The following is a 13,920-nucleotide window of genomic DNA, read 5'->3' as shown; positions in this document are numbered from 1 at the left end:
GTTTCTTTTCCTTCTCCTTCATCCCTGCAACTGCTGCACTGTGGAACATTCTTCCCCCTACCCCTACTGTGTTTCCCAGGAATACAATGTATAGTCATTTAAATGAACTAAACAAGTTCCTGCTTTTCTGATCCACTATCCATATACAGTACTAATGTACTATAGGTTGATCAACCAAACTCTTGTGTATGGGCACAACATCAAAACAAAACAAAAAACAGACACTGATCTGAGAACATGTAATTTATGGGTTATGTATTGTAGATGTTATAAGCTCATTATATAAAACTTGCTTTATTGTGGTGATGTAAGATGCCATTATTAAACTTCATTATTTAAATTTGAATAGGAATACACATGCTGGTAGGAATACCATACATGATTAATAATTTATTAATTATTACCTGTGATCAAGTAATTGATTTTCTGGTATTAATCATTGAAAATCATTGATTATATGGTATTAATCATTGCAATAGTTATATGTTGTGTGTGTGGTAGGGGGAGGAAATAAAAGACCTCTACATTTGTTTTTGTTTTTTGTAAATGAAGTATAGGGACCCTGATATTTTTCACTGCTTACTGGTAACTGTGAAGTAATATATTCCTTAGATAATTTCCATAGCAGTAAATTATTACCATAAGTATTCCTACCAGCATTCATTATAATAGATTTATGGATTCAACATCCATTTGAGATTAAAAAAAAAAATTATTAACATTTAAGAAATAAAATTAAAGTTATATTTAATAACCTGAATTTTACTCTCAAATGGTAGTTAAATCCATAAATCTGTTCACCATTCAGTTTCACTGGCTGGTATAAAGTATTGTATACCAGCAATCTTAAAAATGATGACACTAGTATAAGGGTTTCACATAATTTAGGTATTAAAATTTTTCCAGCTTAAATATCAAGATTCATTTTAAACCATCTAGTTGGAATGATTGTCTTGTCATCGTATACACTGAAAAAATGATCAAAACATGTATGTATATGTACCACATGCTAAGTAGGTTTCTGATGTTATCTTTTATTTCATTATATATACATTTCAGATGTTATCTTTTATAAAAAAAAACTTATCTTCCTTCATATTTAAGATAGTTCTCTTCCATTCTTTTGATTATTTTTGAGACAAAATACCATTTAAAAGTGTTATAAGTAACTTTAATGCTTCATTGAGAATTTTTCTTGTGTTCAGGGTTTTAATTCATCAGTGAAACCATTAAAGCTTACAGGAAAACATGAATCCCAGTTTGGTCTTTCCTTAACGAGAATAGGAGATGTTAACAAAGATGGATATCCTGGTGAGTAATGTTATTTTTAAAATATTCATGAACATTGAAATGTGGGCAGCATGGAATAGATTACATTACTCATATCATAAGTTTATTGTAAATAACAATAGCTAAAAATTAACTACTATTTATTAATAACTGTACACTCTCGGCATTTATGTCACTTTCATCCTTAAGATTTAATGTTTAACTTAAAACGCTTTGTAGAGCTACAATATTACGTATAAAGGAAATGCAAGGAGATATGTAAATGGCTTCACCAGGTTTCAGCTTGTGTTAAAATCGAGAAGGAAAATCAGATAATCACAATGATATGGCTTACAGGAGATGTATACAGTGAATATTTATGAATGCCTTTGAATACTGTTGTAGATGGGGAGGCTAAACAAATAAATACAGGGTGATCAAAATTAAAGTATCCCTGTCTTAAGGCCTTGTGGAGTGCTATCCAGTAATCCAAATGCTATAAAACTTTGCAGGAATGCATTGTGCCTCATGCGGAAGCGATATCTGAGAAAAAAAGTTTAAAAATTCACCACCAGGGGCATTATAAACACTAAATGCATGGAATTTGCATATCACACAATTTGGCAGGTGCCAGGAGGGTTTAAAAAAGAAAGATAGACATGGGATTTTTCCCCCTCATTCTGGTTGTTAATACCATTCACAGTGATGGTACTAACCTTTCCCCAACGTGCTTTGCTTGTGAAGCTGCTACCCAAACAATTGCAATGCTGTTACTGCGCCTGCGAATTTCATTACCTAAACAAATGTTGATGAGATTCACTATTTCCACTGCTCTGCAATAAATGATTAACTGTTTTGAAGAAATTGGATCCTTAGGAATGAGACCTCACCAAAATTTGAAAAACGAGAGTTCAAAATTTGGCTGAAGTACCGAATATCCTGAAATGTCCTGGAAAAAAAAATATACTTATTAAAAATTGATAAAAACTTTTAATGAATTTTAATGTGTACTCTTTTGTTTAAAACATTTGTTTATAAAATTTAATTTGCAATGTTTAAAATTTAATTAATTATACTTTCAGTACTTTGTTCAAATTGAAGAATGAAGAAAGATTATAAAAAAACTGATAATAATTCTTCACCTAATTATGTGACCACATGAAATTAAAAATGAATAAATAAATAAATATATCCTATCCTGTCCTATCTTTCTCATCCATCTAAGATAGGTTGAGTTCCTTCCTGAGGGGTTACTGGCGTATTAATGCAGCCAGTTTGCCACTGCTCTGCTGCATCCCCTAAGGGTGATATTCATGACATGACTGTATCCATGTGTGTTTATGGTTTGCCTGCTTGTGGGATAAAAAACCCCAAATAAACTGGGGGAAAAACCCTGCTGTTCCATGCCCAAGACTGGCTAACTTGGCTGTGGCTGAGGAAGATCCTTAAGCTCCTCACGTCGTCGACGGGAATCGAACCTAGGACACTCCTTCCCCAGGCATATGGTTGCGAAGCACATAGCCACTAAGCTAACCGCGCAGACAAATAAATGCACGCACGCACGCACGCATGCACGCACGCACGCACACACACACTCCATATATGATATATATATATATATAGAGAGAGAGAGAGAGAGAAACTTTGAAAGTTTCAAAAACTGAAATAAAAAAGTTCCTTATGAGAGCTTATGAGAATAGTCTTCAGTATTGGAGTTGCTAAGGCTTGCACTACTTAAAAGACATGAAGTCCATATATTTGCCTTTTATTAGTTCTTTTGATTGAGGTTTCACTTGCTTGATAGCTGTTTCAAACTGTTGGTTCTCATCAGAGATCAGGCAGAAACCTTAAAAGGATGAGAATCTTCATCCAGTACCAAACCAGTTCTGAGAAATACAATGAAATAATACAATTGAGAACATTCACTTATGAAAAATATAATTCTCTGAATTGTATTTTTCATAAGTGAACAGTAGTGCTTAAGAGTAGTTATCAAAGAAAAGCCTAAATGTATTCATTTTGGCAGTGCAAAATAAGCAGATGAATTCATATTTCATGCATTACAAAACTTGGAAAGTTTTTTCAGTACCGCAAGCTAAGGGAACTCTAATGCCATGGATTGTATTTTCACAAGCTCTCTCTTCTTTATTCAAAACTCTTCAAGTTTTTTTTCTCACTCTTTTTTCCCCCTTTTTTTTTTTCGGTCATGAATTAAACATATATCTTTAATATCTCCTATTTCTGTTCATTTTACATTGCCAAAATGAAACCTTTTAGGATGTTCTTTGATAAAAAAGGAAAAATAAAATTTTACTTTCTTTTCCTAAATATAATAACTGTCAAATTTTTAAATATAGAACTAAGATGCTTCAGTTTGAAATAATTCAGATATTTTAATGGAAGATATTATGGATACATTCATATTTTGTAGCTAAATATAGGAAAAAACTTAAAAGAAACTAGAAAAAACTTCAATAGTTTCAAAAATTTACCAAAGAGTTTATAAGAACAAAACATTTCCATAAGCTTTCTAGTAAATTTCTAAAAGTAAATCTTTTCTACATGTTCACCTTTACTTGTTTTCACATTTTGTTATAAAATATAGATGAATCTGTAATATTATTATTATTATTATTATACCCTCTATGAAGTTGCCAGACTCATCGTGGGAGGGTCATTCAATTGACGACATATTTATCATATCGAATCTTAAAATTCTTAACACTCCTTGTTTTAACAACACATTCTGGTAATGCATTCCATTCACTGACAATTCTCTGTAAAAAATCTACTCCTCGCACCTGTCTTCACCACACTCTTACATGACTTTCAGGGAAGACCTCTGGTTTTTTCCCTTTCACCTTCTACTCTTTTTATAATCTCATATGGATTAATCCAATAAAATCCTCTCACTGACTTAAATGTCTCTATCATATCATCTCTTTTCCTCCTAACCACCAAACTCTGCAATCCACACTTTTTTCAACCTCTCTCTATAATTATCAGTCCAAAGTCCTGATATTGTCTTAATCACCCACTTCTGGACCCTCTCCAATGTTCCACATCACATTGAAAACAATCGTCCAGTTGTGATCTGATCAGTGCTTTATACAGTGGCACAACTACTTCCTTAGCTCTACATGTCAGAATACTATTTATCACAGCATCACTACAATGTGCAGCCTTTAGAACACTAGCAATATGTCCTCTAAACTTCAGTCTATTGTCAATCATCACTCTCAAATCTCTAATATCATCCATTTCCTGAGTACGTCACAATCAATATAGTACAAAGCCTTATATTTCTGCACTTCAAAATGCATCACCTTGCACTTATTAATATTAAAACTATAACATTACTCCTTTGTCCAGTTAAAAAGTTTATTCAAATCTTCCTGAAGAGAATTAACAACAGCAGCACTATTTATAATTCTTCCCAACTTAGCAGCAAACAACTGAGGATCTCCAGTCAGTCCACATGATATATTGTTTACAAACAAGTTAAACAGCATGGGCCCAAGAACAGAACCCTGGGGTGTGCCACTCGTTATCCTCCTTTTTTGAAACTCTTCTCCAACACACACACACACACACACACACACACACACACACACACACACACCCTTCTGGCATTGTTTAGAAAGCCAATCTGTGATCCATCTAACCACTATATTATCTATTCTTTGCAGCTTGTACACCAGCTTATCATGTGGTAATCTATCAAATGCTTTTGCCAAGTCCAAGAATATCACTGTATATCATTCTTTCTTATCTAACACACTTATTACCTTATCATAAAATGCAACTAAATTGCTAAAACATCATAAAGAATGATATGTCCATCAAACCAATCCTGTATTCTATTCCTAACCAATATCTCCAACACCTTGAACACAACTACAGTTATACAGACTAGTCTATAGTTGGAGACTTCTGTCCTAGAACCATGCTTTAGTGGTACTATTTTGCCTTCTTTCCACTCTTTAGGAACCCTACCCACTACAACACTTTCATTAAATAACCAGGTCAAGGGTATAGCCAACTGTGATGCACATTCCTTAAGAATACGTGGTGATATGTCATCCCTTCCCACAGCTTTATTAACATCTAACCAAACCAACACCTGACACAACACTGATTCTTTCACTTTGAATTCTCCTAATACTTGTCCCCTTCTATATATTGCACGGCATCATTTACACCAGTATGACATACGCTGATAAAGTACTCGTTCAATAATTCCATTATGTCCTTTGTAGCTGTTATTCTGCTGCCATGACTATCCACCAGTGTTAACCATCATAATTATTATTTCTCTTTCTTGCCATATAGCAGAAAAATTCCCTTGAGTTAGCCTTAGCCTGGCTGTCAATAACCTCTAATACTGCACGTTTTCTTTCTTTACCACGCTCATCATCTTTCTAGTCTGCACTTTATACTCTTTCTGGATCTGATCACCAATTGTCTTGTACCTGCTCCATAGCATTTTCTTTTCCAGTACAGCTTGTTGATTCACGGTTCATCCATTTCACTCCTACTCTGTTGAACCGATTACTCTTGCTTAACCCTTGGCATGCAGTTATGCATTGCTTATGCCAGATACTGTCTTGTGAATTTCCATGCACTGTTAACATCTTTTCCACTCAGCTCATCTACTCAATGTACTGATTATAGCTGACTACAGAGCTTCCTCTAATCACCTGCTTTATACTTTGAGATATATCCATTTTTGGGAGTAACCTTCCTGTTTCACCACTTTCCAAACAAGCACCTCATAATCACTCTCACCAACTGGTGGCAGTGACAACAAGATTAACTTCATTAACAACTACATCTTGTGAAGTTATCACTAAATCCAGAACATTAAAGTCTCCAGTTGCTTCAGTCACATGCTGCTTAAGATTTTTATCTCTCAGAAACTCAGTCAACTCACTCTCCTTGTTTCCATACACTTTCTCCTTCCATTCTATATTCCTGTAATTAAAGTCTCTCATCAGGATCACCTTCTTTTTATATGCCCAACTAATTTGCCTAAACACTTCACAATTTTGGTATTCTCTGCATTTCTTGGCCTGTAACAGCATTCTATCAGATATAGTAACCTGTTTATTTCGACTTCCTCACTTTCCATACACAATTCCCCTCCCCCTTTTCACATCTGTATTCTTGCAGAAAATTATATATCTTTCTCTTCCTTTTCCTGACATCACATCCTCCTCAGACAACTAAGTTTCACTTATTCCAATTATCTTTGGGTATACTGACCCAATCAGTGCAACAAACTCAACTCTCGTGTTTCAAATACTCCTTACATTAGTCTAATCCTTCCTCCTGTCATACCCATTAGTTGTGCTATCCTGCTTCATGAGTAGATGCTGATCATTTACTGTATTAACTTCTTGACTCTGTGGTTTCCAGAAAACAATAGCCATTCAAATGTAATTGATCAACTTGAAACCATTCCAACTTCTCTTCAAATTCACTCCACAGATTTACAAATTGAACTGTTTTTGCCTCACACAACTCAGTCATCTTACTATTCATTATCTCTGCTCTCCTTCAGTTCACTGTTGTCATATCTGAGCTACATGCCAGTGACTTTCCTAACAGCACTGTTCTTCTTTATCTGTTGCAACAACTTTCTGAAGTCTCTATCAACATTCTTTTTTTCCCCAACTAAGTCATTTGTGCCCATGACTACCACTAATTTTGACACCTGAGTCTTTCCCTTTCTGCAACGCAGCATTTATTTGCTTCATTGTTCCACCAGGAAAGCATGCTTTGTGCACTTTATTAGTCATCACACCTCTAATGATCAAGTCCCCATACAATGATATACAACTATTCTTTGACTCTTTCTTTGTAATACTAACTTCCTCTTTCTCATTATCATCAGTCAATCTTTTCTTTAGATGTTTAATATCCTCTTCCACTTGTTTCATTTTGCCTTTCATTTTCACTAACTCCTGCCTAAGCTCTTCTACTACAGTCCTGACACTTGCTCCCATTTCCAATTGCTGTAATCTATCAAGACACTTTTCACATACAATAATATAGCAATTTTTGCGATGCATCCACTGTGAAAAACCCAAGGCAGAGCTAATAAACTTTCATACAAAAGCTTTCCATATTTCTTTATGGATGCCATTTTCAGAAGCAGAAGCAGTACAAACAAGTAGCAAAACAGAATATAAAAAACAAAAATTTCAACAACACCACCATCACCACTGAAGGACACTTGTGTCCAAACTGAAAAAAATGTAGCACAGTTTACGATAAAAAGCCACACTATGCACTTTTTTAGCATAGCTCAAATCTACTACATTTACTCATGACACTAGTGACATATCATTGTCTTTTATGCTATTTATATAAGACAAATATACTTCTCAGCTCTATATAGTTGAATATTTTATTATGCACCCGCCTAGAGATTGCTTGTGATGAATTTAACCCCCTCTAACATTGCTAAGTTACAGAGTTGATTGAGCTTTTATCTTCACTTAGATTTGCCATTTTTTGTAAATGAAATTTGTCAATTTGAAGCCTGGTGTTTCAGAAATTACTCAGTGCATTAATAAAATGTGTGGAGCTCGTGTTGTTTAAATAGTGCAGCCAAGGAAACTGATTCTGGTCTTGTTTTCATAAGCTTGCTGGTAAATGTTTGAAACCTCACTTTCTTTCTACATTTGGATTATAAAATATAAATGGATTCATAATATCTTCCATTTTGATATAATAAAACTATCATTTAATTTCATAGAGAACATTGTATCTCAAAAACATTATGGCATAAAATTTGGAGAAAAATATTGCACTTATTTCTTCAAATAATAACAAAAATATTAATAGAACAACTTATTTTAAATTGTGAAATATAGAGAATAATTATGGATTTAATAATGAAAATTAAATTATGATGAAGAAAAATGAATTTTTCACCATTTTTTAGACATACGTTTGGTTTCTTAATAAATATTTCTTACTATTGGAAAAATTTTGGAGAAACTGTACTGCAGAATATGTGTACTCATCAGCCTTGGAAACCCTTCTTTTGAACAGTTGCACAAAATAAGGGAGGCTTTTTCTGATTGGTTGCATTTGTTATGAAGCATATAACAGGAATTTGTCTGCTTTAGCTGGCTGAATACTGAATCTTTTTACTGATTTGACTGAAACTAAATATCTGAAAAACACACTGAACCAGCCGAATACCAAAGCAAAACTGAATATTCACATTCATTAATGTCAGTTTAATGGAATGAAATGTGTATTGAAATAAGAACAATATATTAATTCCCTATATTAATTTAAAATTAAACTTACTGTTGAATCCCCCACCCCTTATCCATTTCATGTATATATGCTTTGAAAAGAAAAAAATATTTTAGTTGTGGTGGGAGGAATGGTGCTTGTTTTCTTGGTTAATTGTATGCATCACATTAGCACTTAGATTGTGAAAAGTGTTCAAAATTTAGAGTTGATGAATGTTTATTTGCTCCACATATTGATATATTTTTTAAAGAGTCAATTTTTTATCATTTTAATATACAGATTTAGCTGTTGGAGCTCCATATGAAGATGATGGTGCAGTGTACATATACTTGGGATCTAAACAAGGATTGATATCTGAACCAAGTCAAGTAAATGCATTTATACTTTTGCTAATTTGATGTTTTTAAGTACTTCATTTATTTATTTTTAATTACACTTGGTGTATTATGCTTGATTACTATAAATCTTTTAGAATTTATTTTGGGCTACTACACTTCAGAATCCATACCTTCCTAGCTTGGCTGTGTTGTGTCGTCTCCTATCCTTAATGTGCCCTTTCTTATCTCTATTACACTACTGGCAAATCCCTGATAAGAGTGAAGCTGTTGTTTTGTGAGGCAAAGAAATGTAAATGGCAGATGCATATTTCTTTGTCTCAGCACTGGTTCTATCTCCCTTTTCAAATTCAGAGAATATTTATTTGTATATGCTGCGCCACCCTGAATCCTAGGATATACTAAAAAGGTAGGACCAAGGAGTTAGAAACCAGTCAGCGTTCATTCTTCTCAGCTATAAATTTACAACTTGCAGTCATGACCTTATATTACACAGTTTCCTGTGGTTCGTTATATTTTGCGAGCAAGTGCAGTAGGATCAATTACAGGCAAGACAACATTCACATTAAAACAAATCATTTTAATTACGGTTAGAATTCATATATTACACTGAGAAGCACTTAGTTAATCATTCAACTAAATTATATATACGGCCTTAACACTCTTACATACAGTAATTATCCCTTTTCATGAATTTCTTTGAAACAAAATTACTAACATTTAATCACTTAGTCTCAATTCTCTACTCTAATCACTTAAATTTTACTCTTAATACTTATCAAATTCCATTCATAATTCTCTTTAACAATCCTATTCAAATTTTACATATATCTCAGATTTAATTATGAACATTTGAAATTCACTCTCTTTCAAAATACGTTTATGAGACACTATTATATTTCCTTCTAAATCAGTCAGCAACAGTTCAAAGAAATGTCTCTTAACACACACACATTAAAATCTTCTCAGTCAATTCTTTAGTTAGTAGACATAAAGTTTTCACCTTACCAATTTGCTGGATATTCCACTTTGGCCACTTCAATTCTTTTGTCAGACAACTACCTTGTATGATCTCTTTTCTTCACACCTCCTCGGGATTTACTATACAATTTCCCTCTATACTTCAACTGGAATATTCTGTAGTTTTCCACTATCAGGATCTGCTGGGCTTTTGTTTCCGGCTGGTATGGAGGCTCCATACCAGCCAGACTTCCGTGGCACAGGAATACAGCAGCAGGAAAACGTCTAAAAGCCCCGCTCATCGCGTTACATCCCCTTTTAAACACCGCGCCGTTTCTCTCTTTCATCATTGATGTGTACATCATGCTTTCACTACGTCATGCGGCGCTAAGTGCCGCGTGACGTAGTGAAATCCTTTCGTAACTCTCATAGCGTTACAGTGGAAGGGGGGAGGACAGCACCATGCTACATAACAGATATTCTAGTACATTCACCACTTGTCTCAGAAGTCGGCCGTTTCACATTTAGATTATTTCTTACCCAGCAAATGTCAGTTATTTACATATCAATTCAGATTAAGTAACTATATAATAATAATTTGTCATGTTGTACCATCATTTTTTATTTTGGTTTAACCAATAAGAATAAAATTTGGTCGGCTAAATCCCAAATTGCCAGCCCATCCTCGTTCGTTCAGTATCAAAGTAGATACCCAACAGGATGCACCACGAGAAGGTGAGGATTGGACATTAGGTCAGAAGCCCTGGTCGGTTCTCCGCATTCCTTTAAAGGCTATGTGGAGGTCTCCTCTCAATTATACAGCTTTGACCCTTAAGCACCCCCATCCAATTGATATCAAAATTGGAGATGTTAATGTCAGCTCTTTGCTTTATGCGGATGATGTTATACTTCTAAATAAATCCGCTACAAGTCTGCAAGATTCTCTGACTAAATTGAATAGCTGTTGTAATAGATATGGTATGAAGGCCAGCAATAAAAACACAAAGACAATGAAAATAGGCAGAATCATTGAAAATGTCAACTGTGTTGTGAATGGACAACCTGTTCAACAAGTAAAACATTTCAGCTACTTAGGCACAATTTTTACTGAAGATGGTAAACTAAATATAGAAATAGACAACAGAATCAGCCAAGCTGGTATCGTGGGAAGTCAATTGAATAAATTCATATGGAATAAGAAAGAAATTAGTCGGAACACTAAATTAGCTGTATACAAGACTGTGTTCAAACCAATTTTAACTTATGGATCTGAGAGCTGGGTCAGAAGTAAAACACTTGACCAAAGACTAGAGACCGCAGATATGAGAGTCCTGAGAAAGATTAGAGGCGTGAACAGATGGCATCAATGGCAATATCATATTAAAAATGAGGATATTAGGAAAGAACTTTACATTGTCAGCATCAAGGAATGAGTTAGCAGAGCTAATCTCATGTGATATGGTCACTTAAACAGAATGAGCGAGGAAAGATTAGCAAAACAAGTGTTCTCTGCCAGGTTGGCAGGAAAACGACCCAGAGGAAGACCAAGATATAGGTGGATTGATACGGTACAAAGTGCCTTAGACGATAGAAATATAAGATCTGATAATGTTGGAGTCTTGACAAGTAACAGACTGATTTGGAGGAAAATTGTAGATAGGAAGTTAGTAATGATGTAATTTTTTCATGTAGTACTGTCATATCCTGTACACCCCTTGAGGGTACATGGCAAGAATTTGATGATGATGATATAATAATAATACAATGAAAATTCACAATACTAAATAAGATAAAAAAAAATTACAATTTCTATATAAGTGCTTCTTTACTTCTGATAAATCATTATCTCAAAAGAGTGATAACAATGTTAAGTCCTCTGACTTAACAGCTGTTTATTGTCATACAATTATTTGCTATTTCATGTTATAATTTACTTGTTTACTGTTTTATTTTTTAAATGAATAGCCTGCATATATTAGAAATGTGAATACTATTTGAAAAAAATAAAAAAGCACCGTTATGGGATCTTTATCCCCCCCCCCCCCCCACACTCCCAACTTCTTTATGGGTAAATTTAAACAAAAATGCACTAAATGGAGCCATTCAAAATGCTCCATATATATGTATGGCATATTTTTGATTTGGCACACAATTGGATAATTAACTTATCCAAACACACAGTTGGATAATTAACTTATAACTTATATAGTTATAAGTTAATTTAAATTGATATATACAGCATGTTTAGATTATAGTTTAGTTATAAATGTTATTAATAATTCAAGAGCAGTGTATTGTTACTGATGAGCATGGTAATCAAGGTGATGGCTGCTCTGTCTTTATTAGGTATCCATTTCAGCATCATTTTCTGAAGTGTGTTGAATGTATTTTTAGATTATGTTGTGAATCCTTAAATCAGAGAGGAGAGAATGCACAAAATGGAATTTTAATGAGCTTATGGGTGTTGATGTACAAATGACCCGAGACTGAAAGTAGTAGAGGGCAGTAAGTGAGGATAGATAATGAGAACTTGTCTTTTAGCTAAGAAAGTTGTAATATGAAGGTGTAGCATATAAATGGTAAGAAAGTTGCAAAAAACATAGGTGATTTGTCATGAAAGAAGTCTTGAGAATAACATTGTAAGCAATGCAGATTGAATGAAAGTGGGATACAAAAAATATGTATTGCTAGCAATGAATCACATGTTAGAGTTGGGGATTGGAAGAATAAGGGAGAAAGAAAGTGGAATGGTTGACAAGGAAAGGTGGAGTGGTAACAAAATTGATATGATGTGAAAACGAGAGAAAATATCAGAAGTGAATTGGTAACATTAAGGAAGGCATTAAGGCAAGTTACAGAGTGAGGTAGTGAACTTTGACAAGAAACTAGTTCTTAAAAATATAAGGACGGTGCTAGTGAAAGAGTATTGAAGATAAATGATGGTAGCTGAAGGTTAGAAAGTAGTAAGTGGAGGGCTAGTAGGTGGCATCTAGTAGCAGGTCCTCTTTTTTAAGAGTGTTCCTGAAAGCTAAGTTGTTTATTTTAAAAAAACTAGCGATATTAGCTAGAAATTGTATTAGGAGTAAATTATACTATGGTGTTAATTAGAAATAAGCTAATATTTTTCTTAATTATTATTATTATTACGTGACACCTCCAGAGAGTGCAAAGACTCATCGAGGGAGGACACCTACTCTACAACTCTCTATCTGCACCATTCACAACTACCTTCATCATCTACCATCCACCACAGCCACTAGTATTTTCACAGACAATCACAAACATCCATGCTCACGGCAGGATTCGAACCTGCAGCCTTTTGGCTGGAGAGCTAACCAGGCTGGCACATTGCACTGATGCCAAGTAGAACAGTGGTCCAAAATTAGAGATAGATGAAGTGACATGCACAGGATATTACAGAACCTTGATGTGAATACAGCTATGGGATTGGATGGTATACTGGCTCAAGTGTTACAAGACACTGCTAGGGAATTGGCAGTGACGTTGACTGCATTGTTAAATTTAAGTCTGAGCTCTGGTTTGGTCCCATGGGGACCAGAAAGAGGGGGAGAAAAGCTGCTTTATACAAATAGCTCCATTGCATAAGCGAAGCTCCAAGATTGAGGAAGTAAATTACTGACTGATCAACATCTCAGGAGTTGTGATAAAGGTATTGGAGAATTGGTTAAAGGAAAAATCCAGGAATGGATAGTTCTAAATGGGATACTCTATGAGAGACAACATTGTTTTGTGAAGGGGTAGATCATGCCTCAGACGAGTAATGTAGATCACGCTCATCTTTTATAATACAGTGACAGCTGAGTTCAATAAAGGTAACTGCCGTGCTGTGATAGTCTTCCTCTGGGTTTTTTCCTTCCATCCTGGCAGAGCACAATTGTTTTGCTAATCTTTCCTCTCCTATTCTGTTTAAGTGACCATACCACCTGAGATTAGCTCTGCTAACACATTCCTGGATGCTGAAAATGTCAAGTTCTTTCCTAATATCCTTGTTTTTAATATGATATTGCCATTGATGCCATCTGTTCATGCCCCCAATCTTTCTCAGGACTCTCATATCTGT

At 34.5% G+C, this 13,920-nt stretch overlaps 1 protein-coding gene across 1 annotated transcript in view; it reads left to right on the top strand.

Annotated features, from left to right (window-relative positions):
- LOC150100151 (integrin alpha-PS1-like) overlaps positions 1 to 13,920 on the top strand; it is a 573,942-nt gene that overhangs the window by 150,367 nt on the left and 409,655 nt on the right. The window contains exons 9-10 of the mRNA XM_090402382.1: positions 1,206 to 1,311; positions 8,824 to 8,912. Coding sequence (XP_090258508.1) covers positions 1,206 to 1,311; positions 8,824 to 8,912 — 195 coding nt within the window. The remainder of the gene's footprint in view (positions 1 to 1,205; positions 1,312 to 8,823; positions 8,913 to 13,920) is intronic.

The sequence above is a fragment of the Typopeltis vanoorti genome, chromosome 13 (genome assembly GCF_054136105.1).
Source record: "Typopeltis vanoorti isolate ZY-2024b chromosome 13, IOZ_Tvanoo_1.0, whole genome shotgun sequence".
Lineage (NCBI taxonomy): Eukaryota > Metazoa > Arthropoda > Arachnida > Uropygi > Thelyphonidae > Typopeltis > Typopeltis vanoorti.
This window is presented reverse-complemented; position numbering and strand designations above follow the sequence as displayed.